General features: G+C 49.6%; 6 protein-coding genes across 6 annotated transcripts; 2 read left to right on the top strand and 4 right to left on the bottom strand.

The window, feature by feature from the left end:
- Nucleotides 1–493: 493 nt before the first annotated feature.
- FPOAC1_012415 (uncharacterized protein) lies at nucleotides 494–1,630 on the bottom strand (the record flags this gene model as incomplete). The annotated part of the gene is made up of 3 exons (XM_044856771.1): nucleotides 494–624; nucleotides 678–1,459; nucleotides 1,515–1,630. The coding sequence occupies 3 exons, from the start codon at nucleotides 1,628–1,630 to the stop codon at nucleotides 494–496; spliced, it is 1,029 nt and encodes a 342-aa protein (XP_044704084.1).
- Nucleotides 1,631–3,593: 1,963 nt separating this feature from the next.
- Nucleotides 3,594–4,359, top strand: FPOAC1_012414 (uncharacterized protein; the record flags this gene model as incomplete). The annotated part of the gene is made up of 2 exons (XM_044856770.1): nucleotides 3,594–4,135; nucleotides 4,194–4,359. 2 exons carry the CDS (start codon nucleotides 3,594–3,596, stop codon nucleotides 4,357–4,359), a joined length of 708 nt encoding a protein of 235 aa, XP_044704083.1.
- A 704-nt stretch (nucleotides 4,360–5,063) lies between these two features.
- FPOAC1_012413 (uncharacterized protein) lies at nucleotides 5,064–6,535 on the bottom strand (the record flags this gene model as incomplete). Its single annotated transcript, XM_044856769.1, has 7 exons — nucleotides 5,064–5,474; nucleotides 5,532–5,628; nucleotides 5,676–5,752; nucleotides 6,018–6,181; nucleotides 6,239–6,244; nucleotides 6,299–6,427; nucleotides 6,484–6,535. 7 exons carry the CDS (start codon nucleotides 6,533–6,535, stop codon nucleotides 5,064–5,066), a joined length of 936 nt encoding a protein of 311 aa, XP_044704082.1.
- Nucleotides 6,536–7,265: 730 nt separating this feature from the next.
- On the bottom strand, nucleotides 7,266–11,007 carry FPOAC1_012412 (uncharacterized protein; the record flags this gene model as incomplete). Its single annotated transcript, XM_044856768.1, has 2 exons — nucleotides 7,266–7,326; nucleotides 7,388–11,007. 2 exons carry the CDS (start codon nucleotides 11,005–11,007, stop codon nucleotides 7,266–7,268), a joined length of 3,681 nt encoding a protein of 1,226 aa, XP_044704081.1.
- Nucleotides 11,008–11,542: 535 nt separating this feature from the next.
- Nucleotides 11,543–12,460, bottom strand: TRM8 (tRNA (guanine-N(7)-)-methyltransferase (tRNA(m7G46)-methyltransferase); the record flags this gene model as incomplete). Its single annotated transcript, XM_044856767.1, has 3 exons — nucleotides 11,543–12,027; nucleotides 12,078–12,262; nucleotides 12,315–12,460. The coding sequence occupies 3 exons, from the start codon at nucleotides 12,458–12,460 to the stop codon at nucleotides 11,543–11,545; spliced, it is 816 nt and encodes a 271-aa protein (XP_044704080.1).
- Nucleotides 12,461–12,770: 310 nt separating this feature from the next.
- FPOAC1_012410 (uncharacterized protein) lies at nucleotides 12,771–13,099 on the top strand (the record flags this gene model as incomplete). Its single annotated transcript, XM_044856766.1, has 2 exons — nucleotides 12,771–12,863; nucleotides 12,917–13,099. 2 exons carry the CDS (start codon nucleotides 12,771–12,773, stop codon nucleotides 13,097–13,099), a joined length of 276 nt encoding a protein of 91 aa, XP_044704079.1.
- Between the last annotated feature and the right edge of the window lie 44 nt (nucleotides 13,100–13,143).

Raw genomic sequence — 13,143 nt, 5'->3', positions numbered from 1 at the left:
GAAAATTGGCCCGTAAGGAAGGATAATTCCAGGTTGTATTGTCAAGCCGCAGTTGATATTGGGTAGCACTTTCATCAATAATCTCATCCTTTGAATGAAATCGCCTCAGACCAGTCCGGTCTACTACATGTGTTCTAAAGAGACATGCCAATTGATCGCACAAGGTTATCGTGACCCAGATAATCACTTTTTTTGCTTTATAGATGCAGACAAAAGCTAGCCATGCTGTCTTATGTGGATAAAATAGCAATCAGACAACCACACAAGCACGCCATGCCACTTGTATGACAGACAGGGTCAACGGTGACATACCCAATCAAACCGCCGCCATGATGGTTCACGATCATGACATCTCATCATGACGACACTCAGCATGATGAAGTAAAAAAAGATATGATAAATTGATCATTAAATGCTCATTTACTCATGAGGTTCGCTTTTTGATATTTAACTGAATTTGTGATCCCATGCCAAAGCGCCGTATTGTTTCACCTTACTGGTGGAACTTCTTAACCTTCTCAACCTCGTCGTAACTACCCATGAAGATACCGGCCTTGTCGTGGATGTGCTCGGGCACAACTTCGAGCATTCGGTTCATCTTGCTGTCAACAGCTTGACCACCGGCTGGGAACTAAGTTAGTAAAATGTGGCTTAGGAAAAGAAAAGAAAAGACTAACCATTCTCAAAGATAAGAGCCATAGGCGCACACTCGTAGAGGATACGGAGCTTGCCCTTGGGGCTTTTCTTGTCGGCGGGGTAAGCAAAGATACCTCCATACAACAGAGTTCGGTAAGCATCAGCAACCATGGAACCGATGTAACGCGCGCTGTAAGGCTTGCCGTTTTCTTGAGCCTGCTTCAGCGAGTTGAAGTAGTTGATGGTCTTGTCCTCCCAGTATAGTGAGTTACCCTCGTTGCAAGAGTAGATGTCGCGAGACTTGGGGAGGCGCATGTTGGGGTGAGACAAAATGAACTCGCCGACACCGTTGTCGAGAGTGAAGCCGTTGACGCTTCCGCCACGCATGGTGATGACGAGCTGAGCTGAGGCACCGTACATGGTGAAACCGGCGGCAAGCAACTCAGTACCGGGCTTCAGGATGTCCTCCTTGCAGCCCTTTGAGCCTTCGGGAAGCTTGTGAATGGCAAAGATGGTACCGACTGAGACACCAGCGTCCAAGTTGGAAGAACCGTCAATGGGATCGCAGGCAACAGCGTAGCGGGCCTCTGAAGCATCCTTGAAGTAGATGATATCATCCTCCTCCTCGGAGACTAGGAGCGCGCACTTGCCGGAAGAGCGCATGGCCTCAATGAAGAGGTCATTAGAAATGACATCGAGCTTCTTCTGGTCGTCTCCGGTAATGTTTGAAGAACCAGCCAGACCGGTGAGGTTCACAAGGGTGGCGCGTCGGATGTAGTAGGCGATGGACTTGAAAGAGAACTGGAGAGCGTGGCACAATAGACTGAGGGGGTGGTTAGTATGGCTATCATAAGAATTGAGGGGTCACATGAGCGTACGTGAAGTCACCAGTAGCTTCGGGGTGCTTGGCCTGCTCCTCAGTGAGGAAGCGGGTAAGGGTAACAATGTTGGTGTTAACCTTTTCAGATTCTTGTCCGCTGTTGGTGGTAGACATTGTGACTGATTTTGAGATAGAGGTGGGTAGAGAGAATGGACGATTGATCAGCAAGAGGGGAAAGCGAAGTGCAGGGTCGTTATGATGGAGGGGTATGAGGGTATCGTGAGGCTTGGAGAGGGAGAAGTAGAAGAGGGAGAAGACAAGAGCACGCGACGAAACGGGAGATGGGACCAAGTTATGTAAAAGCAAGTGCCTGAGCTTTCGCAGCGCAAAGCAAATAGTAAAAACAACCGCGTCCGTGACTTGACGACAATTGACGGATGACGATCCATCCAATGCCAATCAATGATACGCCCGCATCCCGGGGGGCGGCCATCAACGGCCCCATCCGTGCGAGGTATGGGCTCTGGAGCCGCAAGTTCAAGACTTTTCATGTAATAGCAATGGGCATTTGCACCAACCAGGACGCCTCAATATCGGAATCTCATGGACCATGGTTGACCGTATAGCGTAGCCCGGCCGAGGGGAAGCGGTAGCAAGAGGATTTCCCGGGGTCTCCAAAGCTCCCCCAACTGTTTAACTGTAGCTTTGGTTAGCTTTGTTTGTACGTACACGGGGTGATGTCTCCCGGTTTCTTCCCCCACATTTGGAGGTGAAGAATGGAGAACCTCGGGGGTTGTTCACCGAGGAGCATACGGAGAACATACATCATGAACCCATAGATTTTTGATAACATCGCGATGGGGGAAGAGTCTTTGTCGTCACAGCCACTCCTTAGACCCGCCATTCTTTTGATTTCTTGATGTTCTCGTGGCCTTGTGAGGCGGTTGTAGTGGGGGTGGCTCGCTCATATTGACGTTTAAGCGGGGGGTTTGATCTGTTGGAGACTGGAGATCTTCATAAAACACCGAAGTGAGGCAGCGATAAGTGGGTTTGGGGGGGGGAAAGGGAGGATTTAATCTGGATTTAAGTAGGAAAGTTGGATTGAATATCTTGTCTCGTCTCTTGTTCAGTTGTAATTGTTGACGTCTTCCCCCAGGCAATTGGGTCCTGCATATATCATACCTACGCTCCTTCCTCGGGTCTTCAAAACGTACTTCCTTCTACTTACTGTCCCGGGCACTCATGGAACAGGCGGTCTTCTTCTTCCATTACGGAACCGGATCAAAGGTTATCCGCCTAAATCGGACTTCTATTACCCTGAGAGTTCCAGCTGAGTTTGAGCTGGATTGAACTGGCAGCTGATAAGAATCTTCTTCCCTCGATTCCGAACGGTACTTTTCATTGACGGACAGTTTCCGAGGTTCAATGGCGCCAAGCTTGCCCGTTTTGTCCCTGTGGTTAATTATTGTTCAACCCGAGGCCTCGGGTCATGTGTGATGAACTCGAACTCTACCTTGACAATACTACCTACCTAACCTGTAATCAGGAAGCTTGCCTGTGAAAGCTCCATGTCAAGTGCCGTTTTATCAATAACGAAGGTAAAATAAACAGAGACTTGATATAACAAATTACAGCGACAAGACTCTTTATCTTTATCTTGTATTTTCACAAGATAGGCAATTATTGCCTGACAACCCCCTGTTCCCCCTTCCCCAGACCTAAAAAGGCAATACTTTTGCATGAGATTCTCTCCTTTCCCTTGTCACAATCCCGCTCTCGTGAGCGGACCTCGGCATCTCGGTCAAGTCTCCGTCTCCACGTTTGATCAAATCTCTACCATTAACTATACTGTACCGTACTAGGGGATCTTAACCCAACCGTACCGTGGGGATTGCATTGCATTTGCACTTGCACCTTAATAAACTTATTGACTCCATTCGCGCGTTCCTTCTTCCCCAGCTTTTTTCCCTGAACCTAACCTATCGCTTTTCCATCTCCATCCACCTTTAATCGTCTTTTCTATCATCAGTAATTGCGGGTTTCTTACTGGTGAAATTGTAATTACGTGCCTGCCTCTTGTCGACTGTCGCATACTCTCTCTACACAACTTCGACTTCGAAACGTTACCATCGCCATCATGGTCGCCGACGCAGTCATCTACCACCCCACGGTAGCACACTACCTGCGCTACATGGCCACTACCCTCGGTCGCGACAAGCTCATGCGAGTCTTCCAGTACTTTGCCCGTTTCTACGCCTGGTACCTCCTACGCGCGAACGCAACCGCAGACAAGGTCGCTCCTTGGAACGCCCTCAAGAAGCAGTTCGGCCTGTTCCGAAAGGTCTTCCGAGCCGGAAAGTTCGTCGAGCACCTCAAGGCCGCTGCCACCGCCTCCGACTCAAAGTCCATGGATCCTGTCCTCAAGTACACCCAGGTCGGTCGCCAGCTCGGTTACGCCGGTTACCTCGCCTGTGATTCTCTCACCATTCCTCACGCCGCCGGCATCAAGACTTGGAAGCACGCTACGCGCATGCAGCACGAGGCCTACCGATCCTGGGCTGTTGGCATTGCCTTTAGCATTCTCGGCCAGCTGTATACTCTGCGCCAGTTGAGTGTACGAGCATCAAAGGTTGATCTGAAGGAGGGAGAGGGTGTTGTTGAGAGCAAGACTATTTCTATGTAAGTTGCTATTCGCAATCGCTTTTCCTGATTATCGCATATACTAACTCGTCCCCAGTGAGCGCGCTGCCGCCAAGAAGCAGCTTCTCTGCGACGCCTGTGATATCCTGGTTCCTCTTTCCGGTCTTGGCTACAACCGATTCCTTGACGACGGTGTCGTGGGCCTGACTGGTACCCTGAGCAGTCTTATCGGTGTCTACACACAGTGGAAGAAGACCGCCTAATTTGGCAATCGTATACGAAACAATAACCACCACCGCCTGATACCACATATTTACTCATCCTCAAAATTTCTTACAAGCGCATCGTACAGTCATAATTTCTAGGACAACATCTTTCTTTTTGTATTATATGAGGCGCCAGGATTGGGTGGCCGTACTACGTAAGGTACCATATTCACTCATTGTCCGATTATAGCCAGTTTGAAAATACAAAATCAAAGTTGGATTATTCCTTTCTCGAATCCTATAACAAATTGACCCTGTTCCACGTCTTGCGAATGAGAATGGTGCCCCAAGGCACATCGTGCAAGTGATAGTGTTAAACAAGAAGCAAAACAAGTAAACCTTCATCCGCGACTACTCCACTGCCTAGTCATACACTACAGCTCAAATTACGTAGCAAACTAAGTTGTCTGTAGTCGTGGACTTTTCCCAGTTGTCGTAGACGCATATCCTGCAAGCCCTTGCACCTGACGCCAATCCAATCTGCCTCATCCTTTTGGTTGAGAATGTCACCAGTCGGTTGTCATACATTGTCGCACTTGTCTGCCAATCATTGCCTCCTTTGAATCTTGCCCTTTCATACCTATTAACAGGTCGTGACTGTTACACGCCAATTGGCATATTCGGTTGGGAAAGATCTAGTACACCGTCGGTCAAGGACAGTCCTGCCAAGCAAGCGCCCAAAGCGGTAATGGAGTATGGATTTACCAGTAACGTCCACCACGGTCATAGTCTCGTGGATAGCCACCCTCTCGTGGGTATCCACCCTCTCGGGGAGGGAAATCTCGAGGAGGTCGGTCATATGGGGGTCGCCCATTGGCATAAGGATCGGGTGGGGGAGGAGGGTAGTCGCGTCGGTATGGATCATCGTATCGACCGCGAGGAGGAGGGGGAGGATAGTCTTCCATAGGACGACGAGGTGGGGATCGATAGCGAGCACGGTCGTCGTAATAGTCGCGACGCGGGCTGCGGTCACGGTACCCATATCCGTCTCGGCGAGGGCTATAACCTCGGGGAGGACCGCGGCGGTCGTAATCGTCCACGGGAGGAGGGTAAGGGCGTCGTCCAGGAGAGCGCGATCGGCCGCGCTCGCGGGGAGGCATGTCCGGCTGAGTCTGCAGCGTCGAGTCAATTTCCAGTCTTCATAGTTAGATGGGGCTACCTTGTCATACGTCGGCGACACACTGGACTCGCTGTCCTTTGAATTCGCGACCATCCAGTTTCTCGACAGCAGTTCTCAAGTCGGCAGCAGTCTCGAATTCAACGAATCTACAACTCGTTAATAATGACATCAACACGCACATCATTCAACTCACCCTCGGCCGTTCGAGTCGCGGCCTGTCTCGGAGTAAACCACGTCCAAGCTGGACTGACGTGCAAAGTCTTTGAGGTCCTATTTCCAGAATCCACGTAAGTTGCTGTCCAGGAAAGGGAAACGCCGGAAGTCCATGTAATCCACAAAACGAAAGCAAAATCCGTCAAGACAAGAACCAGGAAGCAAAACCAGAAGAGCGGGAGGGGGTCCTTGATTGTTGTCCCCTGGAACTAATCCCGGTGCAGTTCCAATGGGTCGAAGCCAGAAATGCCAGAGATGCGCGCAAATCACAAAGGGAAGGTCCATGGAGTCCAGCGATCAATAACGGGGAGGATGAACAGACCTGCCAAGAGGTATCATTTGGTAGTCCCGTAATCTGCATTCGATGAGGGGTTCGGCGAGGCCGAGGCGCAGTGCGCTCATGGTTGCCAAAATTGCCGCCCTCGCGATGCCGGGAACCACGGGCGAACTGGACGGTAAGTCGTTCTCCCATGAAATCAGAACCATCTTTCGAAGTCGCGAATTAGCTAGGAACACGGGGGATGATGTTAAACGATGACGTACGGAAAGCTGTCGAAAGCGATTAACAAGAGTCACAGCAAGATGGCCGTTTATACAACTCACCTGGAACAACATCGCGGGCATCCATTGGGTCCTTGTACTCGATGAAACCGAAGCCGTTCATGAGCTTCACTTCGGTGATTTCTCCAGTGCCATGAGTCGCGAAGTGAGCCTCGACGTCGGATTTGGTAGCTGTTGGGCAGCAGGTCAGTGGTTTGACTAGGAGCGTCAGGGCGATGAATCCGGACCATTGCGAGGGAGGTTTCCCAAGTACAGCCGGGTGGCTGATACCTCCGTCATGTTGCCGGTTGGAGGAGGACCGTAGTCAAGCGAGAGATGGGATCCAAACGGAAAGCGAGGTGCAAAAATTCGAAGAATTGGTCTAGCCAGAGAGATTCCAGAAGTCCAGGGCCAGTTGCGCGCGATGGACCAAGAAATACAGAAAACGCGGGGTTTTCTTATGTGGCGGGTAGACGAGTGTGAGTGATGATGAAGATATGTTGGTGGAGAGGAGAAGAGTGCGACATGGACAAGCTAGACTCTAAACCTTACGCGACGAAGAAGGCTGGGGCAAAAGGCGGACAAGTCTGGCAGAATGCCAGATCGAGAAGGTGCCCCGGATCCCGCTAGGTATCTCGGGCGCTGAAGATGCTTCGTTAGCGTCACATGCGAACGCCTTTGCCTGCATTAATGCTGCTGCACGCATATGCTAGGCGCTGTAAGTAAGTGCCCGGCTTGTTGGACGGATACTACGTAGGAGACTTTAGACTTTGTAGTTGATCTTTATCAGAATGTAGAGCCATTTTGATTACTATTATTTCATGGCCTCCTCGTCATGAATCTACTGCCAACTCAATAACAGCATAAAAAAGGTTTCGTTACAGACAGAACGCAAGTCATTTTTCGCCCGTCACTACATAATTTTCATCTCAGCCCAACTTGATTCCTTGTCAGTGACGCCCAACGCCTTGCTGTGCACTCTATCATGTGCTTGGTGGAGAATAATAAGAAGATCTTTTTCATTAGGGCCTTACGGATCCTCGAATAGGACCGAGACGATTTCATCAATCATAGTGAATACGAGGTGTGCACTGTGAACGAGTCAGCAAGGTTTTCTCTCATACGACATGATTTCTTAATCAGATGACATACTTTAACCTCGAGTTGTTCAATGTCGCAAAGATACGACGACTCGCTGCCTGTGCATTGACTCTTCCCACAACACTGCCAGCGAGATCTGGCACCAGTGTAGCCAACATCAGACTCGCCTCAGTCCGCGTCTTTTTCTTCTCGGCGGCTGTCCGTGGTTTTCGATCGCGTTGCATCTCTCCTCCTGGCCAAAGGCTGTCCTGAACCAAGCTGATACATTTGAGAACGTTGTCGTCTTGGGAAAGCATCTTGACATTATCTCGTACTTTTCTCTCAATCGTACCGCCAAGAAGTTGTTGCAGAACAACCACGACAGCTCGTCCGCGGAGCCAGTTGTTTCCCTTGTTGAGCTCGAATATCTCAAGGAAGATGTCGCAAATCGGTTTGATGAACGGTTCAAGCTCCTTATTCTCAAATGCGTTCAATTCGGCCTCGGCTTCAGCAGCTGGAAAGTTCTCTTCGTTGACATTGAGTGGAACCGTGTTGAGCTGGTTTGTAGCCGCCGCAATTAGACTCTGACCAGCCTCAGATATCTGGTCCAAAACAGGGATATTTCCAAGAATATCGTCCATTCCATCTGCAACAGAATCATACAACCGTGTCATCATATCCTTCTTGTCCTCACGATCTAGGATGTCTTGACCTTGTGTTATCACACTTTGCGAAAGAAATGCTCTGAGCTCTCGGCTACGGCATGCTTCAGGCAATAGTAGTAGATCTTGTAGATACTGCTCGAGAGCAGTTCGTCTCTTGCGTAGGAATTCGCTCTGAAACTTCATAACCATACGTCGCCGAGGAAAGTCAAGATTCCGGACTGACGGGTAACGGGACCGTAGCTTTTGGTGAAGTTCGTGGAATTCGCTGTATCGCCGCGAAATCACCCATGAAGCCGCGGGCATCTGCTCTCCAGCATTTCTTTGCACTTCGATGACGTATAGGGCAAACTCTCTGCCATCTTCCTCTCTTCCGACCTGAATGGATTTGATTTTGATAGTGGAGCGGCCATAGAGACTATTGTCGCTTTCTTGGATGACATACTGCTGACGTTGAAGCTCCTTGCGCCTAATCTCCCTTTGTAAAGACGCTTTCGACTTCCTAAGGATGCGTAGCTCGGCAGTGTTGTTTGTTAACTCTGCTTTCCGTGTCAGGGACTCCACGACCGCCTCCTGTGCTACCAGGCGGTCAATGTCATTAGACAGAGCAGTGATTGCTTCGGCCAGTCCAAGGTCTCCTGGCGCTGCTTCGTGCACTTCGTCCTCGTCATCGGGTGGTGGACCCTCGTCTGGATCGCCGTCATCAGGGAGATCTTTGTTATTATCACCAAATAGATCATCATCAACAAAGACGCCGATTCGCGAGGCCGCACTGACGAGACCAAGCGATGAAAGACTTGGTTTCTCTCCGTCTTTGACCAAGGTACCTGGTCGCACTCCCATGTCCAGAGAGCCACGATTGGATTCGTTATCGTGGCCTGAGAAGAGGCTCGACGCATTATCATCGATGCCACCAATGCTGCTGTTACCACCGTTTTCGAAAAGGGACGCACGCAGATCCTCGGCAGTCTGGGGGCGATCATTTTCCAGGATGTTTGTCAGTGCTTCCTCCACTGCCTGAACAACTTGGGTATCTGGCAGTTGCTGACTATTCGTCTCTGCATCCAAACTTTGCACAGAATCCCCTAGCCCGTCGGTGTCAATATCATCGTCGTCGAACAGGGGTGCGAAGGGGCCCTCGTCAAGTGAGCGCCTAGCTCGATGACCATGGCCGTTGCCGTTGCCGTTGGAGCTCAGAGACCTGAGGTCCGAAGCAGAGCCTGTACGTTTGCTCGTGTTGGATAGTTGAGTGGTTAACCGTGAAACTGGTCTCGGCTTCGCTGGCAAAGTCTTACTAGATGGACCGGGCGCCAATGTTTGTGCTTCTGGTTGCGGTGTTGATCGGAGGGTCTGGTTGTTGGCTGCTTCCTCAGCGGCAAGACATTTATAGAAGAGATCGGATTTCTTGAAACCCTGAAAGAAACGCTCGCGCATCTCCTCTAAAACCGCACTTTGGGCTTTCAAAATAGCTTGTCGGGCTCTGTAGTACTGCATCGGTGTGGCTGTTTTCCCTGCCTTGATAAACGCTTTCACTTCGTTCTTTGAATGGTCCGGAACCTTTAACTCAGACCTTGACAAGTATGCTTGGTTTATTTGTTGTAAGTCTTGACGATCTGCGTCAGTCCACATAGGTAGCGTTGATGGCAGCTCATCGTCCGGGCCATCTTCTTCCAGGGGGTTTCTAAAACCGTCGACAACAAGCCAGAACTGCACTAAGGGCATCAGATTCTGACGATCCATGTATTCCATAAAATAGGATAGTGCTGAAGGATCTCGCAGAAAGTCTACCAATGGTGCGCTTTCCAGCTTGGACTTTGAAGAAGTTGATGGTGCAGGCAATGGTCCAGGTGGACGACGTTCACCGCCGGCAGCAAGGTGAGTCACCCGTTGATCGAGTAACCTCTTTCCCATCTCCAATCGGCGAAGGTAAACCTGGTCCTGATTGTCCTGAAAAGAATCTCTTTTGAGTTGACTGGCAACTTCGCTGCGAAATCGGCGTGCATCTGACAGGTTGTTGACCTTCCGAATAGCACGAATGAACTTTTCAAACTTGCGCTCGCTGTCGCCTGGCGCAACTCTAGGCATGGAGGCTAGTTTACTGGACTTTGGCGTAGAGGGAGCATGTTGATCCAAAGCTGCCCGAAGCTTTCGTACTGTTGATCTGTCTTGCAGCATCGAACGGCCCATATTCTCCATTAGTTGATTCCATGTATCGGGCTCGGAAAGAAGTTGAATCACGGGAAATAACACGGCACACCCAACGATCTCGCGAATAATGATGGAGACAGCTCGACTAGACAACATGTTCTCCGGAAGAATTTGTGGCATAATCTTTGCGACAAGAGATCGCAGGTAGTCTTGTTGAACCATCTTGGTGTCAGGAAACGACAATGACGCAGCAGGATGCAGGCGTCCATCGCGGAATTTCGAAGCAATAGCCAAGTCAAGTTCTTCAGATTCAGTAACAGAACGATTAAGCTTCTTCCCTCTTACTGCTTTCTCTGCTTCGTAGAAATCTCGGAAGTGGGCGGTGAGGAGTGGAACAAGACGACTGGTGACGAGGTCCGCCAGATCCTTATCACGTAGGATATCACACAAGCTCAGCAGTGCCTCACGCACAGCTTTATCGACCTGGTTCGTAAAGGTTGGATTGCGACTTATATTGGAATACCAACTGCTAACAAAGTCGCGGATTATGAGGCCGAGCAAGTTGTCAATAGCTTTAGAAACGCGGGGTGATTCGGGCTGTATTTGGGTTGGAGTATAGGATTGTCGCTGGCGCAACGCCTGCACCTCTGATCGCCATGATTTTGGACTTAGGAAGGTGACGCCATTCGGTGGCAGGGTTCGGTCGTTTGGGCGTCTCGAGACAAGGAAGAGGCCGGCCAAGAGAAGGACGAGGGTGACGAAGGAGCCGACAACAAAGGCATGGCCTGCCCAGCGAAGAACGGGTGACCAGCTCGCAGCGAAGCCCCAGGCTATGAAGGCGGCGAGTCCTGCAACAATAACATCTCTACGCTTGAGGGCCATCACCAGGATGTTGACCTCAAAGCCACATTCTTGAACGAAGATGGATGGGTGTAAGTGGTAAAGTCGGTGATGCGATAATAGGTAGTGGAGGTTAGGTATGACCGGACTGGTCTAACTAACTTAAGGTGAGGTGGCTGTCGATTACAGCGGAGAAGGATGCTGTCATTTTGTTGCTCGACCCCTGTCAAAATAGTCTGCGGGACAAGGAACCCTGGACAGCACCCACCTCAGTGATGACTGGCAGACTGCAGGTACAACTCGATTGATGGTATCAGAAAAGTTGGCCGGTCCATAGAAGCATACCTAAGAGACGAAACTAATAGGCCAATTTATGCTACTCAGGCTATAGCTCTTACACTACTTATTTCTCTACCCTAAGACTTATGAAGCCAACTTTGCTACTACCCACTAGATTCCTTATGGTTTATACCCAGTGCACGTTAGTTATGCGCAAGTCGTCTTGTTATTCATGAAGAATGTGACGTTCATGTATTCAATTTTGAATGACCATTATAACCAATCGCTAAGTTTAATTCTACCACGGGGGATCCTCCAGTCTTCGGAACAACGCTACAAACTTTTGCCCGTTATTCCTCGTGACCTTCTTGCTCTCTTCGGTTTCAGTTGACATGACATGGACACACTCATCGGCCTCTTCCTCTTCCTTGGAAATCCTCTCGAAAGCAGGGTGAGCCTCGAGATGCTGAACCATCCACAAATGCAAATCCTCAACATCGGTAATTGTGTACACGATGCCACCAGGTCGGAGCGCATAAGCGTACTCAGAGTTCAGAGTTGTCGATACAATTCTCGCCTTGTGCTTCCTAGCCTTAAAGTGAGGGTCAGGGAAGCAGATGAAGATCTTGGACAGCTGGGCCTTCTTGAAAAAGTTGGGGAGGAACTTCATCGTGTTTGCTCGGATGCAGGCAACGTTCTGATACATGTTGTCCGAATTTTGTGATCGTAGCGCTTTTATACGCTCTTGAACGTACCCTGCCACTTGTGTACGAATCTCCAGGCCTGTTCTGGTCAATATACATTCTACGATAGCCAATTCATACTCTACTTACCAAGTGTGAGAGTGTCTGGCAACTTGGGAGCCAGGGCAACCGTAAGACCTCCGAATCCACAACCAATGTCGACAATTTCAACATCTTTTGTCAGACGAGGAGGCTTTGAAGAATCTTCTGGTGTTCCTTCTTGAACATAGTGAGGGAAGTATGGGGACCAATCCATGTCATCTGGTGATTTAGGGCTGTCGCATGTTAGTTATAATGTAATTGAAACCGGTTGAGCAGTCTGCATACTATTCTAGCATATGGTCAGAGAAAGGATTCGCATGCGCTCGCTGGCGGTAGAACTTTTTGCGCGGCAACTGAGTAACTCCATTCTTAGTCCTCTTGATGCGATCCGTCTCGCGGCCTTTTTGCTTATTTGGAAGGTCCGCTGTCATGGTTGCTGCTGTGATGATGCTGTTCAAGTACTTTAAGTTCCAGTGATAATTTGTGAGGCAGTTGCAGATGAAGCTTTGCGCATGGCAGAATTTACCTTTTCGGAAGGCGGTGAATTATGCTCAGCTTTGGCATTGCACATGTTAATTAAGGCGGAAATAATCCCTGTCCGCTGGGCCAAGATAGATGGAGTATCGACCTCCCTGAAGCGAAGCTGCCTCGGAATTGTGATTCTGCCATCCACAACATCGGTCGTTTTTTTCTCAAGTCATGAGCTTTTTTATTTCGAAGCAATCTGTAGCGTTACCCAGAATGTCTGTCATGTCCTCTGAAGCATCATGGAACCTGTTCAGTCCTCTAATGACTGAGTACTCCTCTATCGTCAACTTGATCTCTCTTGTCTGTGTAAGTGCTGATTGACCTGATTACATTTGCGCTTGCGACTAACGCCCGGATAGCTCGGCCTTGGTCTCATGTTATTCGTCCCCGTCATTCTTCTTGTGATATTCGACTTCTGTCTTTGGACGTGGAGGAACCTCTGTAACGATAATCCTCCACCGACTGACGAGCCCGATACTGTTGTTACCACGAACCCACATGCTGCAGCGATAGCAACAGGGATAGACAAAGCATCACTTTAATTGTTTACGGCAAAACACAACAATCTGTTTTTTCTCTTCGAAAT

This window comes from Fusarium poae, chromosome 4, assembly GCF_019609905.1.
Source record: "Fusarium poae strain DAOMC 252244 chromosome 4, whole genome shotgun sequence".
Taxonomy (NCBI): domain Eukaryota; kingdom Fungi; phylum Ascomycota; class Sordariomycetes; order Hypocreales; family Nectriaceae; genus Fusarium; species Fusarium poae.
The sequence above is the reverse complement of the archived record's forward strand: the minus strand, read 5'-3'. Positions and strand labels throughout refer to the sequence as shown.